Source organism: Pygoscelis adeliae, unplaced genomic scaffold (genome assembly GCF_000699105.1).
Source record: "Pygoscelis adeliae isolate BGI_AS28 unplaced genomic scaffold, ASM69910v1 Scaffold120, whole genome shotgun sequence".
NCBI classification, from domain to species: Eukaryota; Metazoa; Chordata; class Aves; order Sphenisciformes; family Spheniscidae; genus Pygoscelis; species Pygoscelis adeliae.
In genome coordinates, this window is record NW_008824032.1 from 2,192,524 (window position 1) to 2,215,408 (window position 22,885).

Genomic DNA, 22,885 nt, shown 5'->3' on the forward strand with positions numbered 1-22,885 from the left:
AGCACTTGCTAATTCCCTCTTCTCCCCAAATACTTCCTCCTGGCTCCTGCTCTTGTTTGTTTGAACATACCCAGTCTGTTATTCCTCTCTCCAAGCACTGTGCAGTTACCGGACAATTACAGTTTAACATATTAATGCTGCATTTGATATTCTGCAGCAGGTCTCAGGCTGACAGTGTGTCCAGGTGGGGGTCCAGTGCTCCATCCACAAGCATCAGACATGGTCATCCAGACTCTCCAAACAGGAACCCCAGACATTTGTCTCTTGCTGTTTTTTTCCATCTTGCTTTCCGTCTCAAAATGTTGCTCTCCATTCATGCATCTATTCCAGCAACTGTAGTAAACCAGGTCTTAAAAACCCGCTTGATAGCCTAGCAAAGCGGAACGTGAAGCATTCCCAGGAGAGTTTGCACGATGGTGATCTCCACGTCAGAGGCAAGCTTTATATTTGTCAGATTTCTATCCAGAGTTCAGGTTTCACATAGATGTACCCTGTCCTTACACACATGTGGCAGCTTGTTACTCTGCAATGCCTGAGCAGAGTAGCAGAGCTGTCGTACCATCTTCTGCTCTGATTCTGGTAAAGGGGCAAACCTCCCATGAACCATCTAACGGCGTTGCAAAGGTGACCCTGGAAAACTCCCTGGAAATGCCCTTTCCTCTTTCCACCTTGAGAGCTGGTTTCAATTGCCCTCCTTTCGTGGCAAATGGGGGTAGAGGTGGTGACATCAGGCCCTTCTTGGCAGCTCCCTTTTCACAAGGAAGCATGCATTCAATTAGAGGATTTTAATTAAAATACTTTTCTGTAGCATCCTGTTTCCAGGCCCTGCTGTAAATTTAACTTGACGTTCTCTCATTTAACAGGTGGGTGAGATTATTCTGAGAGCTGCCAGATGGAAGAAAGCAGAAACAGGGCTGGCTGTTGAGATAGAAGAATGAAGAGAGGAAGAGAGAGAGCAAAAGCAAGGAGTGGGACAGATATCTGCTGCATATCTGTCAATATTTACTATGTAACATGCTATCCCTTTCTGTGATGGTTCTTAATTGCCACATGCGTGCAACTTCTTAAATTTCTTTTGAAGGATAAAAGTGGCAAATCCCGGATCAACACAGTTGCATTTGATTTCCTTTCCTTTTGTATTGGAACAGTTCAGGAATAACCAATGAATGGCAATTGGTGCAAAATTCAAAGTACCCCCATCCTACTCCCAAAAAAGAAAAAAGCCACCCTTTAACCTGGAAGCTGGGAAGCGAAGTAACAGCTGTGAGGCTGCAGTGGTAGCCATGGGAGTGGGCAGTTTGCTAGCGGTCCCTTCTGCCGCTGCAGCTGTGTCAGCACCAGCTTCCAGATGCAATGGGTTAAAGGATACGGGGGAGAAGAGATTGTTTCCAAGAGGTTAAAACTCAGTGGCTAGCAGGAGCAAGGATGAGGAATGTGGAAAGCTGCCAGCTGGGAATCTGTGAGGTAGAAAGGCTGGGGACAAGGGGTGGCTAGGAAAGAAAATGAAAGGGACCAAAGGAAGAGAGAAAAAGGGGAAGGACAGTCTGGGAAGGAGGAACCTTAGGGAACAGGGAAGGAAGAACTGCTGGGGGTTGCTAAGCCACAGAGGTGACAAGCAGAGGAATGAGGAAGAAGAGGAACGAAGACTTCTTTTTCCCTTTGAAAGCAACAAAATGTAAGGGAATTAAAGACCAAACTTCAAGCTAATGTGGAAGGCTGCCTGCACTGATCTCCTTCCACTGTGCTATGTAGGACCGTAGTACTCTGACCCATCCACCACACAGCATGTGCTGCCAGAGGTGAGACCTCCAGAGCAATGCAGGGTAGAGGCTGCCTGAGCCAGTACAAAACTGTGGTGCAAGCAAAGATGATGTTATAAATTCTCAGAAGCATTGTGCACTGCTGTCATAACTCACAGTGGTAGTGCAACTAGTCTCACTTTTGCATTGGTCAAGTGAACCAGCTGCTCTCAAAAGAAGCTTTTGCAGCAGAAGGCTTAGCAGATAAGGTGCTACTGGGGAAAATTCCTGGTAAGCCCTGTCTTTCTTCTTTCCATTTGGTAGAGTTAGGTTTAGGCTCCAACTTCAGAGATCTGGAGCTTTCAGAGCTATTGATTACTTCTTTAGATTTGCTGTTCTAACTCCAGAGGCCCGCTGAGTGAATCCATGGTCTGCGTGATTTGGTTGTAGATTGATATACTTGAATTTGTCCAGGTAGACACTGAGAGTCCTCATGGTTTCCCCACAAAGAATGGGATTTCAGACAGAGCTGTGGTCAGTCCAGGATGGACACAAGAACTTTTCATGGAGATGTAACCCCACTGAAAAGCCTACCCCTAGGATGGAATAGCAAAATACATAAGCATATTACACCTCCATTTGTGATTAGACTTTGCAGTATCATGGGCAAATATAGCTTTGCTTCCTTTTAGCAAACTGAAATATTTCAATATACACCAAAACCAAAACATACGGTTTCAATTCTCCAAATGGGAAAAAACCTATATAAAACAAGCTCCCATTAAAAAAAAAAAAAAAAAGGAAGGAAAGAAAAAAAAAGGTTAAGTGGAAGATTCTTCACCAACAAACACAGCCTAGACGTTTGTACAAGCTGAAGCTTACATCAGAAACTCATCGCACAAAATCAAGTGCTTTGGCCAGCAAACATACTTTTATCAGTCACGTTGTAATCACTCTCTAAAAAGAGACCTTAATTTTTTCCAACAGGATCTGCTTTCCATATTATTGCACCAATGGTCTTTAATTGCATCAGTATCCTTTAATTCTTTACCAGTCATGCCTCCTATGAGTCTTTCTATAATTTTCCCTGGGATTGATGCCAGGCTAATGTGCCTGTGTTTGCTTGAGCAATCCCATTTATCCTCTTGAACACAGGAACAACAACTAACTTTTATTCCAGTCATCTGGAACTGTCTCAGTGTTCCACGACATGTGAAATATCAACAGGAATAGCTCAGAGTGCTCTTCAGCAAGTCTCTTTTAAGCTCTCTGGTAAAATGTACCTGGTCTGTGGACCTTAAAATGTTTAATTTTAGTAACTGTTCAGAACCGTCTCAAATTACTCTTGAAAGTATTTTCAGAGAAAAACAGGGAAGAAGGGCCCACCAGGCTGTCTGCAGAGACCTCCTGTGTATCACTGACTTGTGATACACATGTTGCCCAGCTGCTTTTACATTAAGTTCCAAGACCAAAGCCTGACCAAAGCCAAGGGCAAGGCATGGCAGCAGCCTCCAACAAGCCCGGTGCCCATGTCCCTGCAGGAGCAGGGAAGCGATCCATGAACACAACCGACAGCCCTGCAAACAAGGTGCACTCCGTACTGCAGAAGAAGGTGAAACCCCCTCCAAGACTATGCAAGTGTGACCTTGGGGAAGCCCAATCTACACCTCAAGTAAGTCAGGGACTGTGACCTTCAACAAAGTGGCACAGGATATCTCCAGGCATCTACAGCAGAAGCGCTTTGGAGCACAGATCAGCTCCCACTCAGAGAGCTGTCTTTGACTTTAGGTGATTTCTCAGGCCTCAGCAAAAAGTAAAGCAAGAAAACAAATGTTACTTCTTTCCCCAAAAGCCAGAAAGCACACCAGAACATGTCTGGTCAGCCGAACACCACAAAAAACCTCCCTTCTGATACCTGCAGGGGACTAAAGGAAATCCTGATGAACTGTATTTGCTTTCAGCTGTTGCTCATTTAGAGAGTTATACAGAACTGAAGGGGTTTTCAGCACACTGAGGGCAAAGGGAGATCATTTTTTTACTGAGAACTTCGACGCATGTGACTTTGAGCTGTTGCTTTGCAAACTGTGGGCTCTCATGCTGGAAACTGAAAGGGCAGTTGTGGTCTTAAGATTTCCCCATGGCTCTATCCTTTGTTAACCCCCAGAGCAAAAGTAAGACTCTTTCAAATTTTCCCAGATTCCCAAGATTTCTGAAAAGAGTACGATTCAGGAAGTTCCCTTCACTACTTAAGAACCTTTGTTCTTTAATTTAAGTAGCTTCTGTCTTGCACCTTCCTTTGCTACAGACTGCAAACTTTTTACTCCATCCATAGTATCATACATAATAAACCCCACTCTCCTGCTTTATTTTGTCTGTAGAACTGAAATACAATGTGGACTGAACATCTCTGACTTTACAATTTTGCTGTTAAAGCTACCTGTATCCAGGAAAGGCTTTTTTTTTTTTCCCCCCAAATATATTTTTAAATGTTCTCTTTAAAGCCACACAGGTCACTTTTATTTTAAAAACTGTTTGACTTCTCATACATGTATTTTTAATTTAGAAGTTATATTAACTACCTGCTACTTTCTCTATTTTTTTATCTGACAGCCTGTTATTTAATCACTGCTTTCAGACAGCCTTTTAACCAGGGTGATTTCCATTCAGCTATACTTCCATCCATACCCAACAAAATAGCATTTTACACATGCACATGATGATCTCTTGTGAGCATTCATCTGGTAGGGGATCCACAAAGGACTCCCAGGCTTAGCTGAGCTTTTCCAAGTTTTCCAGTCAGAAATACTTACAAGCATTGGGAAATGGCCTTTGAAGTTTTAAATAAAAATTAAGGTACTGTTTCATGCAATTCTCTTTGCACGTGACAAATACACTTTTGCCATTACTGGCGTTGAGGCTACCAATGACCCTTAGGTTAGTTATTAACTCCTTGTCCAGCACAAGAGTTGGTACTGAGCTACCTCATCCTGGATGCAGGATACTGCGTGTAAAGAAATTATCACCTATTATTTTTAGAAACTCTTAGAAGTTTTGTCAATAGTAACATGAGAAGTCCCGTAAATACTCCCCAGGTTCTTCTCGGCCAGATGTCTGTCATTCCCCATCTTCGGTGAAACTAGTTAGACCTTTAGCCCATATGCATTCAAATTTTGTCATTCTGAAACAACTGTGACTCTTCAGTATGTTACAGCCTCTCTGATGTCTGGAGACACAGTCTCTCTGCTGCTATCCCTGCTGGACAAGCTGTAACTGTGAATTTTAATGCCCGTGTCATAAGACTTACCCCATCCTAGTTGTAAGGACTGCTAGTTTTTTGGCTCTAGGACTGATGTCACCCAGTTTGGCTATTATCTCATGCACAGGTGGAACAGAGAAACGTTTCTCTCATTCATGCACATGGAGGCATCTTAGAACTTGGACCCCATCAACTGGTTTGAGAAAGGTGCCTCAACGTCTTCACTTTTACATGCCACTACTGAGTGCACAGTCATTTCAGGTCAACCATAGCCATCATGGTCTGACTTCATGCTCACACATCTCCTTTGGAAACAGATCTCTGTCTGTGGCCAAAGCTCAAGGGGACACAACTGGGAAGATTTCTTATAATTTTGGATGTATGAATGTGAGTTAAAATAATTTTTTGAAGTTTACGTGAAAACAGGTTTTATTTCTGATGCTATTACGGTAACAACATGGCCTACAGGATTAGTTACCCTGAAGGCTGCCAATTTTTAAACATTTGGACTCTGTTTCATGCCACAGATCACTGCTCAGACCTGTACATCTCCCATAGCCTTGTTTTTTTCTGAGAAAAAAAAGGAATAAAGTGATTTAGGAAGAGTTAATGCCCCTGAACAGATGCACCAGCAAGAGATGTGACAAAATGTCAAGTGGAATGTGCCTGAGGGCTTGGAATTTGGCTGTGGAGGCAGCAGATGAGTCCCCAGGATGGCATGTCCCCCAGAGGCCCGTCATGCTTTGGTGACAGCTGTGATTTTTATGACCCGGCTTCGATGACAGTTTGGGAGGGGTCAGCTCTGCTCTTTTCTGACAGGAATTTGGTTTGTCATCAGATTCTAAAATCCCTCTGATTTATGGCATCAGCCACTGCTGGCATTTTACTCAGATGCATGTCCTCTCCCCACTCCCTGCAGACTGGTTAAGGCTGCAAACACTAATGTTAAGGCGGTTAAGGTGCAAACACTAATGTTCAAATTAAACTAATCGGGAGGAAAAGGAAAGTGGTTGGTCATGAGGTGATAGGAAACACTGAGAAGAGCTAGCTCCAAAAATCTCTCATTAAGAGCACTTCATCTGAAAATAGACAGCTCTTCCACCACCATCTGAACACCAACTCTTCTGCTAACCTCCATGGTCCATAACCTGACAGACTTACGCATTTTGCAGGGAATTAAAAGGTAAGAGAGACCTATCCCTTGGTACCATGTCCCCTCATATTTGCCAGTGACAAAGCAATCTCCCAGAAAAGTGATCTGCTTGAAACAAAAGCTTTAAGAGTAGGTGTCGAATGCCTCCAGCCACATAGGGTAAGGGCCATGTCAGCACAGCACTCCTCAGCTTCTCAGCTACTATTTGGTGTGACCATGGTGCGCATTTGGGTGGTCACTTAGCACCCAGCAGGGGACCCATGTGGCACTTGCAGACAGTCATTTAGGGCACAGGTAGCTCCTGTTTCCCTCCTGGGTTTTCTGACCACTGAAACATTTTTTTTTGCAGGCCTGGTAAGACACAGTAGCACAAACAGTTCTCCTGCAAGCCAAGAGCTCAACTCCCACCAACATTGGCATTTAATTCACATCCTGAGAGAATATATTATAGAACAAGTAGGTCCATTCTGATGACTCTTTTAGCTGCTACCACAGCTTAAAACAGGGGAAAAACAAGGTTGGTGGTTCCAAACATCACTTTCTTACCCTTTACTTACCTTACAGGTACAGCTCTGTTACCAACCAGAGTTGTTAATTGTCCCCTGCTGGGAAGTCCAGATCTGTTCAGGCTTCATATAGCATCTGGAAGATCCCAAGGTATGGGATATTCTCTGTGGAAGTGAACAGAGAAGGCTGAAGGTGACCATTCAAATGTCTGAGACAAGAAGGAAGGACTGGTTCTGAAGCAGCCTCCCTGCAACGGCGAGAAACATTGGCCTCAGACTAATGCAGCTGTGGTCACAACATTATTGAAAAGTCCTAAAATGGGTACAAGAAGCCATGGGTACATCCCCATGTAAAGGCATGAGTGTCTGCTCCAGTACTCCTCATGAACTCTGCTATAAATGTGGCTGCACAAGCCTGGGGCAGAGGCTGGAGACTTCAGGGATTGCTTTTCAGGGAGATGACAACAAAACATTCAAAATCACTGGATACCCTGTGGCCAAGCTGTGTGTGCTCTGTGGATTAAGAGAGGCTGAGTGGTGGGAATTCTTAGTATGGCACTTGACACTCTTCTAGCAAAATACATGTATTTCCTGCCTGAATGCACCACCATTCTTGCCTGGCATCCTCTTACCCTTGGGCCTCATGCATTTGCTTCCCTCTTTCATCCTTATATTCTGCCACATGGCATTTTTAGCAGTCTGATTAAAAGTTCCTTCCATTCCCACTTACTCAGGTTCTTTGCATGTTTGTAAATGCACAGTCTTACTAATTATCCAGTGGTCCATTGGGTTTTCCAGGCAAAAGTTGTGAAGATGTAATTTTCTACTGTAAATTTCTAATGAAGTGAGTAAAAATTAAAGAAAAAAACCCAAAAATATATTAAATCTTTTTTTATCAAGCATGAATCAAAGGAGTCCCAGGTTCATATTTCTCATAGAAAGTTATCTGACCACAGGGTTTTACAAGATAAATACACTCCTTTCCACACAACTGATTAAAAGGATTTTACATCAGCTTTTCCACAAAATTTGCTTGAGATGTTTGGCGAGTTTCTCTTTGCCCAGGCAGGGGAGAAAATACAAATATTCCCAAAAGTAAGAGAAGCAATTCAAATCAATCAAGTATTTTTTCACCAAAATGAAAAAGCCTGGGAGAATCATGGTAGAGCAACAGCAAGAGGAAGCTCAAGTCAGATCCTTGCCCACAAAGGATGCAGGGGACACACAGGGTCTCAGGAGGTCCATCACACCTCCTGGGGACTTGGAAAAACAGCTGAACTGCCCCTTGCTGTGGAAACATTCCAGTTAATCTTTTTCATAAACAAGCCACAGTTTTGATCTGTTGAAAAACTTCATCTCAGTAAGAAATGTTAGGCAGAGGTCAATCAGGACGTCTCAGTACTTCTGGTGTGGTGGAAAACCATAATAGTTTTGTCATCCATCCATCAGGATGCAAAATATTTTGAAATATCAGAGTTTTCTGGTGAATGGGTGCTACAGATTCCAACTGCATTTATGTGGAGTTAGTTTTTTTCTCCATTTGCCATCACAGGGCTCTAGTAGTCATGTCATAGCACTTCTCACAAGTAGCTCTGTGTGAAAGAGGTATATGAACGGCAATAGAAATCTCTCCCCAAGGGACTGTTCTGCTTCCTCTATGGCTATTTTGGTTTATGTTCCAGTTGTCATCCTAATATGCAACTGCCTAATCAGATAGCAAATACTCCCTAAAGACCTCAGGATGCTGCATGCACTTTGGGGACAGCACTGAAACAGGAAAGGTCAGTGCCACATGAAATAGAAGAATACATTTTTTATTAGTAGTCTAAATATTTTTCCCCTTATTTCCAAACGGCAGAGTTCAGTAGGCACAATCCTCCTGTTTCCTTAGTTAGAGGGATAGAAATGCCAAAATGAAGGCTTTGGGCAAGATGAGTGGCCGAAGAGTTGCAGGGAAAATAAAGGACCAACGAATTACAACTGCTAACACAATCAGAAAGTGTGAAATACTGGTCTGAGGGCCCAAAAGACTCCCAAGCTCCACAGCCGTTTAAATAAACAATCAGAATTTCAGTACCATCTATCTGCCTCTAGACTCTGCAACACTTCACAGATTTTTTTTTTTTCCCTGAGAAATGTTTTCCAGATTTCCTCTACTTCTGCTTCTTGCCAGTGATACAAATACCACAAGAACAGTCTATCTCAAAAGTGTTCTGGCAAACAATTCAGGTGCTGGCTAAGACTCTAATGCACATTGGCTACATTACGCTTTTATAACGTGTCAGCTAGTCCCTGATAGCTACCATGTGGTGATAATGATTATTCAGTCCAAGCCCTAAACGAGATGGAGAAAGTGCATGTGTAAAGTGGGAATCCATCTCTGCAACCATGCTCTCATTCCTACATTTGCTAGGGGTGAATTCAGAGGCCTGGGCTGTTACCACTAAAAGGGGTCCTACTCTTCCCAGCCTCATATCTATGCTTCATCACAACTTTTTGTCACCACTAAGTCTTAATCTTTTTTTTTTTCCTCCCCAGCTTAGTGATGCAGAGGTTGTGGAGAGCCTAGTGTAACTTGCATGTCTCTCTAAAGCAGCTAATGGTCCCACAGTCTGCTGGAGAAAATTGATTGTGTCGGAGCGAATGAGCCACTGCTGGGCTGATCAGCCTCACCGAAGTCAAGGTTTGCACTCAATTGCCGATATTTTGGAGTTGCATGTCAGGTATAATTTAATACTGCGAACTCAGAAGTGTCTGACTGGACTTTGGAGAGAGCCTTACCACTCTGTTCTGCATGTCAAATTAACTACCCAGTAGTGAGCTCCCCTGGCTAAATGATCACCCGTTGGCCAGCTGCCACACCACAAAGCTCCCCATACAACCGTCTCAAAAATGGAAACTTGTTATTCTGGAGCTGCCCTGTGAATACCCGTTCTGTCAGGGCTGGAGGGAAATATTTGGGGCAGGCAGGCTGAGAAAACAGAGAGGTGTTGGGTGTCAGAATTGATTTAAATGGGCTGCAGCTTTCCACAGGAGCACTGGAGCTCAGCAGCCAGAGGATGGGAGGAAGCCAGGGTGGGGGGCTCAGGGGCAGAAGAAAATGCGCTGGAGATAAGCCTCAGATACCTAAGAGTGTCATTTGGATGAAAGAACAGAACATTGTCAGTTCCCACTTGATGTGTGAAGCCTTCCTAATCTTCACAAGCACTCACAGGTAGCAATTGTCTTCTTCTGCTGGTAAATCAGTGGAGGTTGCTTCCCAGGGGGCCTTGCAGGCTGAACTGCCAGGGGACCTGGTATGGCTGAGAGTGACAGATTCAGCCTCAGCAAATGACCTTTACTCGAGTCAGCTGTGGAGTTAACGGTGCACAGCACAGAGCAGGCAGTGACTGCTCATGAAGCCTTTCTGAAGATCCTTTGAGGGTGCTGAGCACTTCTGGATGCTTCTCCCCACAAAAGATTCCTGTGTCCCTAAAGCTCCTGCATTACCCAGACCAGGAGATCTACTGGAGCACACTGCATCTCCCTTGTTCCAAAGGAAACCAGGCTAGTTAGGGGTTGGGGAATACCAGCTGTCATCCAGACATGCCATTGGGACATAGTCAGTGTTCCCAGGAGTTAGGACCTGCAAAGTGGTAAATTGGGATGCCTTGATAAAGGTGTGACCATGACCTAGAATCACAGGATCCTGCCAACCTCAAGGAGGTCTCTAGCCCAAGACCCTGCTCAAAGCAGAGTCGGCTGTGAGAACAAATCAGATTGCTCAGGGCTTGCTCCAGCTGATGGGCAGCCTGTCTGCTTTACTGCCCTGATGGAATGCGCTTCAGCTGTATGAGAGGTTTTCGATGCTTCTGTGCCACCAGAAGGCCAAGAAAAGGGACAACATATTCATGAAGGATGACAGAAAATGCACCGCTGTTGAGTCAGCTGTTTGTCCTATAACCTTTTCTTTGGCCACAGGCCACCCAAACCAGATACATCAGCTTACATAACACAACTAGTCTACACCAGATTTTTTCAGACTACAGGCTGCTGTCACCCAGACTTCATGAAGTAAGTTCCCTCATGTAAGCACAGGGTAAAGCATAGCCGCTTATGCACTGTTAAGCAAAGAAACCCTGTTCTTGCAACTTGCAGTCTCAAATTCCCAGGGTTGAGCTGGGGTACACCACCCAGTTCTATGCTTCCTTATCTCAGGATGCTAGAAATAGACCATTCAACGAGTCAGTCTTCTGGGGAGAAATGTCTTTCCTGCTGTAGGTTCATCACCAAGAAATACTACTCTTCCTCTATCCTCCGGAAGCAATATGCTTCACTAACCCTACAGGTACAAGTGCCTAAACACTACACGTGACACCAAGATGCTACCATACTGGGGCCAACACAACAATAGCAAAAGCTATCCAAGTCCACAAGAAATCTGGAGAGATTGGTGTGCACGTGAAACCAAGTGGCAACACATTATATCATCATGAGCTAATGTCTACAGGAGTGAAACTGAACATGAGGAGCAATTCTGTCCCTCACGGTGTGTTGTCTGACACACTGTGCAGTCAGAAAGTACAGATCTTCTTGGAAACAGACATGCATACCTGCCATTTTGTTCAGGTGGACATATTCTACATGACTATTTTCTTAGTTCTTCCCAATTTCAAATTAATTTTCTACCCCGATTTCCAATATCCACAGAAAGTCACCTTCAGTCTATGATACCTAAACAGATTTGAGACAAGCAACAGGCACCTTAGATAAATATGTTAGTTATAGATATCTTTCGTTCCTCTTCCAAAACTATTCTGAAACTGTTTCCATGCTTGGCAAAGTTATCTACATTAAATTGTTTCCTCCCCACCTTGCATTGAGCCGTTTTCTTCCTCGTCTTACACTAGTTTTCTCTATTCCACAGCCTGTTGCCTGAAGTTCTGACCATTTTCAGAAGGCTTTCTGGCTTACTCCACCTCACAGAAAAAGACCCCTTACCATATTTTCTTCCTCTTTTTGATATCCAACAGCATTACATACAAGAAATCCTTCTAAAATCCATTTTATATCAAGATAGTGTAAATCCAGTTATACATTGTGCTACATATCACTGTAACATATTTGCATTTACATTGTTCATTTGTTTATAATAATAAAGATAAGTTTATTGTAATTTATTTTTACTTTCCAAATAGAAAGATGCTCAACTCTTTGATAACAACTTTGCTGGGCACAACGTATCATGTGACAGTCTGATCTGTCACCCCATAAAGAGTTGAGCTGGTTTAGTCTTTTTTGTTACACAGCTCTGTTAGCACTCCTGGTGACCTTGGTTCATCCTTTTCAAACACGTCATGCTGCAGGGTCTGTGAGTCTATGATAAGACTGCCATAACTTATCATATCTTCAGCTTTAGGGAGGCCCACCATTGCAGGCTTGACGTGACATCTCTGATAATAGTTTGCTCAAAGATCTCTTCTGAACTTGCATATAGTACACAGGTGTGTATCAGCACTAGCAACTTTTTAATCTGGTCTGATTTTTATGCTTGGGCTGGCAGGCTACTCAGAAAAGATGTCTGCATATGTTTTGCTATCATCCTGGGCTTCCAGAGAATGTGAATGGTCAACAGGCTTGATAAGGCCACAGTATTAAGCAGACATTGCACTGGTATGTAGCATGCAACAGATTTATATCACATCAGAAGTTTAGCGGTCTCACAATTTCTTTGTGTTGCTCTTTCTGCAACTAGAAGTCTAATGATACTTTCATAAGCATTTCCAAAGTATTAGGACGTTTACATATGTTTTTAAGTACTGTTTATATGACAAGATTGCTTTCCAGAAAAAGCTTTGTTATTTGCTATAAACTCAAAGGGGTAGCTGACTATTTGATGAGGTGTTGGGTGCATTGTGTCTGTTTTGGAAAAACAAGAACTCTAATCTCAGGGAAGGCCTGAAGAATTTAGTCAACAAAATCAACATCTGAAGCTATGCCACAAAAAGGCTGATGGGAACTGCTGTGAAAGGCAAGAAGGTAGTAAGGTTTAGTATGGAATGACGAACAAAAGTTATGTGGATCATGTTCAATTTTTGAAAGTTTTGGATAAGACTTGGATACGATGACATCCCCAACAGTACGGTTAAAGCAGAAGAAGCAAGAATTCTGCTTGTTTGCAAAAGGGGACTTCAGAAAGGAGTATCTTGAGGACCCACAAAATGGCATTTGGGCATTGCATGTTAAAACTGTTTCTTTTCTAGTTACTTCTGGAGGGACATGACAGTTGTCATATCTGACCAAATGGGAATGAAATGTGCCCTAGTGTCCTTTCTGTAGCCAAGTCTGTGGAACGGAATAACGGGAAAAGCTCATTCTTAGTTTCTGCCAACAGAAGAGAAGGGGCTCATACTATTGCTTTTAAAAACATTATTTTCCAACATAACTTCACTATTCTCCTCCACCATGCCCACTTTTGAATCTCATTTAACTATTGACACAGTCCTCAGATGTTTTTGTGACCTGTGGATTCATTATGAACTATGTAAAAAAAAATCTCCTTAGGTTAACCTTCTAATCTGATGCTGATGCTCAAATTCAGGGATACCCTTTGCTCTTGTTAGCATTTCCACTCCTCCATCTCTCCTTTTTACACTGAACAGATTTGGGCTCTTCACTCATCTGGAGGTCTGTCATGCTTACAACCATTTTTGTCATCTGACACAAGCCCTTTCCCAGAAGTTAGTTGGAGTTGTTCTTTACCTGGTCAGTTCCATCTGTGTGGCCACAGTGCAGGCTAGCAGTATGCAACTCAAAGCATCCTACCAGATTTGGATCTGCTATTCTGCCAGCTGTGCCATTACCAGCAAATTCTCATCTCGTTCATTTGACAGAATGAAATGCAAACATTGGAAGACATTTGAAAAGTGGCTTGTGAATTTTCACTTGCCCACCTGAGCCATGTGCAAGCACAGGGTATGAGGGTATGATCTATTTTGAAATCACAAGCCCAAATGCCATAAAATTCAAACGCGGTAAGCTTGTGTGCAGACAAGCAGTATAGCCTATGTGTTTGTGAACTTGTTACTGACTTGCGTTAAGGGCCTGGCTGTATCTCTGCTTGCGAAATCAAATGATAGAAATAGTAAATCTCTACCCTCCCTCAGCAACTCTGTGCTTGCAGAACAGCAGATGCAAGTTTCAAAGGCAGGTCAATGTCTCTTTCAAAACGTGGCCCTTCATGTCAGGTTATCAGACAAAGATCATCTTCTTTTCCTTCCTAAAAGCCCATTACAGCACAGTCTCCCATCAGAAACTGAATTACCTTGCCTTTGCCAGCAAAGAACCTTTCTGTTTCATAAATATGATGCCTACTTTGCATCAGTACTGTGACACAAATGTAACACTAGGTCTAAAGGTCTTTAACTACTCTGTGATAGGTGAGGAGACAGCGATTCACACACAAGAAAAAAATTGCTCCTAAGTCTTTCCACATAGTCTATCTGCCTGTTCCTTTTTGGCCTTTTAGTGCCTGTCACCAGGATGAGTAAGGTGGCTGGCGGCTGACACACTGAATTCTCATCTCTCTACTTCACAGCTTTCCAAACGGCATCATATACCAAATACATCTGACAGAGATGTTTTCCATGCTGACGTTCTTTGAGGCACAAGCAAAGTCTTTCCAGCCTTCCAGCCTAACCTATATCCTTGCTCAACTCATGCTACCCTTTCCTTCCCCTAGAATTTCCAGGCTTTCTCCCTAAAAACATGAGCTGCATCCAAAGGCCACTTTCCTCTTAAAGAAATAACAAGGTAGAAATTGCCTGGCGGTGTTATCACTGCCTGTGGTCTCTCAAGGGAGGCATTCTCATAGCTGCCTTCCCAACCAACCTAGGCAGAGCTCTTGCCAGCCTACCAGGAGAAAGGAGGCTCAAAGCAGACAAGTTCAAGAACTTATTTCAGGGATATGAGATTTCTGTGTGACCTTGTACAACACAGGAACTTTCCCAGCTTAGCAGTTTCCCCAGAGGTGTAATTCCAAAACACCCCCTGAAACAGCCTCACTACAGCTGCTCTGAGGGCACTTCCCAGCCCCACCATGCACATTCCTCTTGGGATTCAGAGTTACACTACCTCAAACTGTTTCTCATGAGGAACAAGGCACCCATTGCCTCCTCTGTGGCCCTTCTGAGTGCATTCCCCCAGGTGCTTCTCACCTGGTCATATTTCCCAATCTCCTCACGCTTCGACTGTCCTTTCACAACTTTTTTTCTTTCCCTTTTTTTTTTTTTTTGAGACTGAGGTCTCCCATCTTGTAAACATCATCTGCACTTTTTTGTTGCTGTATGTGCACTGTGTTTTTGGATATATTCACATATATGTTCAACTGTTTTCAGCCTAACAAATAACCCAGTTTTCTTTACATCCATCAGATGCTCCCATCCTCATTTACTATGCCAGAAATCTTGTGCGATCAGCTAACTTAATTAGAAATACTTTTTACACTTGTTTTCGGATTATCAGTAAAAATACTCAACAGTGCTAGACCAAAAGCAGACCTCTGTGGGACCACATTAGAAACACACATCTCTTTAGTGAAGAATCCCTGTTAGCAAATACAGTTTTCAGTCACTTAGCTGGTTTCTCATTTGTTTAATATGTGCAATAGTGTCTTGGCACAGTCCTAGTTTTTAATCAGAATGCAAAATATTTTAAAATCACATTTTGAACAAATTGAACCCTATATTAACAGGATTAGCTTTGTCAACCAGGAACACAATCTTTTCAACGAACAATGTGAAGTTATTTTAATAGAAACCCTTTTCCATGAAACCTCATTGACCAACACTCATTGAATTTCTGTACTTTAACTGTTTATTGATTGTGTCCCACTGTTATTTTTTCCAAGCATCAATATCACCCTAACTGACATATAACTTCCCCTGTTATGCCATTTATCACTTCAAAATGTCAGCAGACTAGCTTCCTAATATTTCACTGGAATCCTTCCAGTTCTTCAAAACTTGAGAAACTAAATCCAGTATCTCAGAAAGCTCCCTGATCCACTTAAAAAACTCTTGACTGCAAGTTAGGCAGATCTGACTTTAAGATATTTAAACTTTCATAGTTACTGTTTTACTCAGCTACTGCCGGACTGTGCCACATCTACCAGTACACTACCCTAATTGCAACAGATCTTTTTTTGGGCTACTTTCCAAGTTTTGTTCTCCAGGAATTGCATGGGCTTTTGGCTCCTTTTCAGAGGAAGACATTGATTTTAGTTTTTGGAGCTCTCCACATTTTGGTGCCTGATGTGATGTTTATGACCATTTTGACTGAGATTCTTCTCATGATGGTCCTTTTTTTGCGAAATTCCAGCTACAAGGTCAAACATTCTCCAAGGAAAGTCCACATTCTGAGAGGCACATCTTTAGTAGCATATCAGAGTGTGAGCTATGTTTCATTTTTGTTAACCAAAGGTAATTTTTTTTTAAATTTCTGTGTTTTATTTTTATTTACATTTTGCTTACAATCAGCGGACAGTATGTGGGCATTTGGCATTAGCAACACAAATACTGAACATGTTAATCTGCATTGGATTTCTTAGATTTGTTAAATCAATCTAGCTAACTGAAATTTTACTGGTTTTGTGTATAATCTAGGATGTATATCTTCTATATGTGCTAATGCACTTGTGTGTGCATCTATATAAACTGTATCTGACATCAGTATATTTTGCCTGCATTATCAACATGGCCAACTTAATTTTCTTGTTGTCCTTCATCTTTTCCTCTCAGTGAAAGGAAAGTGTCCTTTCTTTTCCTTCTTTTCAGTGCTAAGACACTGTTCATAAGCCTAGAAGACCAATTCTGTATGCCAACCAATCTAAAAATAATAATAATTACCTTCCTTTAATTTGAATCAACTTTTTTACTAGCCTGGTTAGGAAAAGCAGGCACAGGTAGGTATATTCTTTTTGTTAACTTTCTTAATCACCAAGTATGTAAGCATCTATCCAGGCTGTCTTTATCTTCAGTAATCCTCAGGGATCTTCTTGCTAATTTAGGTTAAGATTGCTTTTCTGACTGGAAGATCAGAAGATGTAAGTCATTCCTGTTACTGCTGCAGTGTCGTGCCAGTGCCTCTGCATCGGGAGGCACTCCAGATGGCCCCTGTGAGACATGGTCTCTTCCCCAACAAGGAGATGTAGAAAAGACAGGACATACCCTTTTGAAAAGTTTGAGTCCCATGGTGTAGCAGGCACTGGCACTCATCTGAGTCAATATGAAATCCGTATTTTTAACACTTCCTTTCTCAAAGGCTGGCAATTAGGAGTTGTTGAAAGTATTCTTTAGAATTGCCTTTTTCATAGAAAGCGTGCAAAATTGCCAAGCAGATGGCGCATCTGAGGAATTCTTTGAGAGGGTCAAGCAGTAAGCACAGTGCCTTTTTTAACCATGAAGGTGATGTTCACTAGCCACAACACTGCCCTGTATGCTTCAGTCCCTCTCGTGCTCTCTCGGCCTCTTCCTTTCTTTTTGCAGTTGTCAGTGCTGTGCATGTAACAGGACTCCACTGAAGCCATGCAGCACTTTCCATTCTCCCCAGCAGTGTTATGCACATGCTCTGCTAGCTCAGCTAATCCCTGTATTTCTCGAGAATGGAGGTCACCTCCTGGGAGAGGACTGAAGGGAGATTCCTCCTCCTCTGTGGAGATGCCAAATACAGCAACACATGGAGCCAGTTGTTGCAAGTTCATGAACAAACTGTGACACATAAAAAAGGATCTCTCTAGCGGGTGTTCTTTTTTGACATTTCCAAGTCTATAAAATACAAAGTGACTATTAAAATGCAAAATCCAGACCTAGTTCATCCTGTGGCTGCTACAGGGTGGTAACAAGGTGAGAAGGAGAAGGGAGTTTTCCCTGCGATCATTTCTAGCACCGATCATCTTCCCTGTTTGTTTTTACATGATGTGGTACAAAGGGGGAAGGACTGGGCTCCCCTTAGTCTAGGAATATGCAGCTGACTTATTTGCTTTCTGCAATAGCACCCTCCATGACCCCCTCCTGCACTGATAGTGTTTTGGGGATATATCCAGGGTAGTTTTCCAGCATTCTTCATTGACGTCCTTTGAGCATCAATGCCAATGTTGAGACAGTCTTTTAAATAAACACAGATACAGACCAGCCAAGGCTTTGAGATGAAAGACAAAGGCTTGAATGAGGGGATATCTGTGGCATGCTCAGCTGGGGTGCTGTGGATAAATCACCAGAGAAAGTGGGAATGGCACCGAATTGGCTTCAACTTCCTTGGATCTCATGTTCTCATGACCTTGAAGAGTCAGAGAGAAGGGGAAGACAGCTGGTATTTTATGTCAAGGTCATGAGCAGCATGGACAGGACTCTGTCTCTGGGCCAGCTGAGGGCAGCATCCAGAGCTCACACTAATTTTGATACAGCAAACCTCACCGCTTCTGCTGGCAAAACAAGTCTCCTGCAAGATCTTCTAAACATAGGCCTGCTGCCTCACAGCAATCCTTAGGGAGACCTTAATGGGACAATTGATCTGACACACTTCTCAGTTACATGTAGTTAACTTCACTATAACCAGGATTGTTCCCTCAAGGACAGAGAAGAGCAGAGACTGGACTAAGGTATTCTCAGCCTGGGATGTGAGCATTTTCCTCTGGAAGGGGCAATCAGGTGCTGTGCATAATCCTATGTCTGTTTTTGTCAAAAATCTGGATCTCCATAGTTCAGTGATACAATCCTCCTGTCCCTTGACAGTCTAATGAAAAATGAAAACCACGTAAGTGAAAAGTCCCCTAAATCCTAACCCCCCAAAAAAATCACTATTCTGCTCTTTCACTATTATTCAACATGCTCTCTGCAAATGATGTCCATGTTTGTTTTCTTAGTGGTACTGGCAGTGCTGACGGCTCTTGCCCTTTATCTCCTGCAGCACTGGCGGGAGTGCTAACTTTGGCAGAAGCCATTGTGAAAATCTTATCGTAAATCTGCCTTATCACTTTTAATGAAAGAGAAGGTCTTAGACATGGTGTCCTGGCTGAAGGCCAACCCAGGTAATTGCATACTGGATTCTTGTAGTTCCATGCAATGTCAACTAGAGTCAAGGGTCTTTGGTGCTGCCTCAAGGCTTTATGCCATGCACTCTGACGCTCAGCTTGTAACAAACTATACGCTCCATCATCACCTGAGCACCCACTCCATAACAGTCTCTGCCTTCTTTCAGCATCACCCCAAGATATGTCACATTTCTATGCCTGAATATATTTAATCCAGAACTGTAATGTAAATATTTCCCAAGCTCTATGTCCTGTGTTGTGTGCTGATGTAATTAAAGACCTTACCAGAATGCAACTAGCAGGCATAGACTTGCTAAAGCAATTGTGACTCTGAATTTCCTACTATTTTGAAATAAAAGTCTTAACTTTCATGCTATATAATTTTAATTTTTTTTCAGTGTTAGAAACATCTTTTACAAGCTATCTATTGCTGTGCTTTGATCCCTCTGATCTACCATTTCTCGTGCCCTTGAGGAGATGGGGAGGTTTCAAGCTTTTATTGAAGCTCACCAGATTCCCCTCATGCTCCTGACCCAAATCACGGCAAATAATTCTACCTAGATGGCAGGTCACTGGTGCTTGCGCTATATCAGAAACTATAGTGCATGCTCCTGTATAATAGAGAGGGAAAAGCATTTACAACCTTGAAGGTAGGACTTATTTATTAGACAGTAAAGTTGTCAAAATTTTTATGTTTTGTTCTATAGAAAGTTCTGATATCAACATTTATTTTGGATGCACATCTGGATGAAATGTTAAACCAGTAATGTTTTTACTGAAAGCAAATTTGTCCTTTCTCAGAAAAAGTTTAGCCTTAGCTTCGTTCGATATAACTGTGCGTCCCTTGGAACTGCTGCAGTGCCTCATGAGGGTGATACATCATGTTTCTCAGTCGATGAAGTTCCCAGCCAGCATCCTGTGATGTTTTGTGGCCATCTGACTCTCAGAGTACATTGCAAAAATTTAATGAGAGAGATGATTATGATGCATTATGGGAATATGATGTCTATAAATTAAAATGTCCACAAGGCACATAGTAACTCTTGTGGACATAAATTAAAGCTGAACTGCCCTGTCATGAAATGTTTTAATTCAGTTTGAAAAACCAAAGTATTTCAATTTAGGCTGAGCTAATTCAAAACAAAGCATTTTATTTTTCCCAATAGGGAGTAAAAAACTCCAGCAAAATGCCATGGGGAAATTCAGAGCTCTTAAAGACTGCGTTTCCATTCAGAAAAAGATGTTCATGGGAAATATCTGACCCCCTATAATACATAGTCCATTTCCACATATTTATATAAATATATAGATAAATATATTATCACAGATAGAGAAATATAAGCCGGGTCTGTTAAATATAGCTTAATGTGCTTAATACACAGTTGGTGATATTTAAATTACAGTTTGATGTGTAATACCCAAGTAGCAAGTTGGACAGAGGAAGTCATAGAGCATTTATTTCTAATCCCTATATGGATGAACCTGTATGTTGCAAGCTCAGCTCACTGGAAGCTATTTGTCTTAGTTTCTTGGGAAGAGAGGAAGAGAGAGCTGAGAGGAAAAGATGATGCATTTCATCTCAGCCTTGATGTGTTCACAGCACTGACAGGCCCTCTATTGCTTCATTATTATCCTGTAATACTCCTAGCAATTGGGAAACATCTCATTACTTCTGCACAGTTTTCTGGCTTTCCATTTTACAAGACAAAATTTGTTTCCCTGAGACAGAGCTCTGCTACTGCATTGTGGCAGAAATCTAGTGTTTATGTCTTGCTGGCAAAGGCCTATGTACACCTTTCGTATTGCCACTGTTTACTGGGAAAGATTTCACTTAATGGGAGCTGCAAATTCTTTCATTTTGGGCTCCCAGAAAAATTGTTTTTTTCAAAAGGATTTCTGTTTCCTGGAGACCAAAATTATGCCCTAAAGCAGAGTCCTACCCACACGAATCTGTGCCATCAGAGGTGGAAAGGTGCGAACGGCATCAAATCCAAACATCTCACAGTTTTTAATGAGATTTCACCATGGGAAAAGTATGAAATTACACTCTTGTTATTCTTATTTCAGGAACCATGAGTCACTGTAAACTCTTTCAGACACAAAATAATGGCAAAGCAACTTTAGAAATTTATGGTAACTGTTCTCACAGCGACATGGCTTGCGACTTGCAGCTGTAATGGGGTTTCTGTAAGAAACACAGCATTAACCTGGCCTGTGATGCAAGAGAGCCCACAGCCAGGTCAGCTCTGCCAGCTGGATCCCGCTTCCATCAACAGCGATGAGTCCTGTAGGAGGGGCTATTTCTGGGACACAGCTGAGCCATAGGGGTTGCAAGCAGCAAGGGTTTTGGAAGACTCTCTAGACTCAGAGAGGGGGCACATAAGGAGAGCCATGTCCAATCTTCCCCTAGGCTTTCTGACCCCACCTGACTGTGATGGCATATGACTATGCCATAACAGCTTGTGACTGTGAGCTGCTTCTTGGTAAGCAAACTAGACTGTTTTCTGTTCCTCATTTTGCTCATTCAGCTGCAGGGTCTGACTTGCTGCTCTGCCTCAGCCATCTGCCCGGAGTGATCCATCCCCGTGACCTTTCCAGAGTCTCTGCTTTCCAGGATGTGTGCCCGGCCTCCCCGGGCTGGAGAGAGCTTTCCATTCTGTGTCGTGAGATGCAAGCCCTGGCATTTGGGTTTATTCAAGCCTATTTTTGCTCAAAGGGTCCTGTTCTACCAGGTGATCAATACTGCATCAATAGTCTGAATGAGTGCTCCCTCCTCCCCATCCTTTACCACACCACCAACTTTGTCTTCCCCGCAGACTGCATCGGCTATGAGTTTGTACTTCTCACGGCATCCTGAAGTGACACACTTGCCCCTCTTTGCCAAGATTGCGTGTCTGGTGTTTCCAGTCAAAAGTATGACTGTAGAATACGAACTGAAAATAAACAAGATAACAGCTGACAAAAGAAGCTGGAAAATACTGTCTCCGGAAGAGGAATAGCAAATGCATTGTATTGTAAAACACAAGACAAAATCACTCCAGGAGATATGGATACAGCTTCAGTACTCAGTCAAGGATACTATCAGCTTTTACATACATAGGGGCAATGAGGTCCTGTGAGCCTTCTAGAGAGACACCAACATCCAGGGAGAGACAAGTCTGTGCAGTGCAGGTTGCCTTTTCTCAGTGTCCTGAGCCCTTGCTACGTAACAGCATCACCATCTGTAGCTGCAATTTTGAGCTACAAATAGCATGAAACATTTTTTCCTTCCTCTGTGCCCACTATGCCATTCACGCCACCAATGTCCTGCTGCAGACCCATCCAGTCCTTATCCCATTTACCCTCCTCCTTCCCTATATTTGTGCCAGACTTATTCTGAGCCCATTTATGTGAGCCATTAATCATAGTGTGGTTAGTCATTTAAAAATAAAAAGAATTACTGGTCTGTGGACGTGACAAGTCATTTCCAGCTACTGAACAACTTGGCAAGGGATTTTTTTTTCTTTGGTTGAAAATATTGTAGATACACCAGGGAGGTTTTTTTATCTGTGTGTTTGTATAAAAAGAACATGTAAATGTGTCAGAGGGGGCGAGATGGGAAACAGCCAACTCTTGAGCAGTTGCTAAAAGATGACACTTTGTAAACTATGTTGATAACCCTCTGTGGGAGGAATAGCAAAAACTTAATTAGTACTGAAATATATTAGGAGAAGTCTTATTTTTAGAGTTCCGAAAGGAGCCTGCAGGGACTTCTTGTCCTTAACTTCTTGTGCAGAAGTACAATGCCTTGACTCCATGGGAAGGTGAGAGGCTTGACAGGGAATAAGGTGACCCACAGTTTCCTGTGACTTAGCTCTGTTCAGTCCACACAAAAGTCTTGCTGACTTCTAGGAAGGACAAAAATCAGGCTTGTAATTTCTGGGATCTAAACTAAAACGAAGAAGTAAATAGTCTTGTCATCTGGGAAAGGACCTCAACTATAAGGTGTCCCAGATCAGTTTGCTGACAACTCCTTGAGTAGTCTTGGGAAAGTCATCGAACCTTTTTGTACTTCACCTCTGTGCTGGCAAATGGCAATAGCAGCAGCAGCTGGGACACAAATAGCTTTTCCACCTTGTCAATATTTTTTGCTTTTAACATAGGTTGTGCTTTTTTCATTAAGAC

The 22,885-nt window shown here is 42.5% G+C and overlaps 1 protein-coding gene across 1 annotated transcript in view; it reads left to right on the forward strand.

The window, feature by feature from the left end:
* The first annotated feature begins 3,237 nt into the window (after nucleotides 1-3,237).
* Nucleotides 3,238-22,885, forward strand: part of SPAG17 (sperm associated antigen 17) — a 309,464-nt gene continuing 289,816 nt past the window's right edge. Inside the window, exon 1 of the mRNA XM_009330177.1 lies at nucleotides 3,238-3,411. Within this exon, the coding sequence (XP_009328452.1) occupies nucleotides 3,238-3,411 (174 nt within the window). The remainder of the gene's footprint in view (nucleotides 3,412-22,885) is intronic.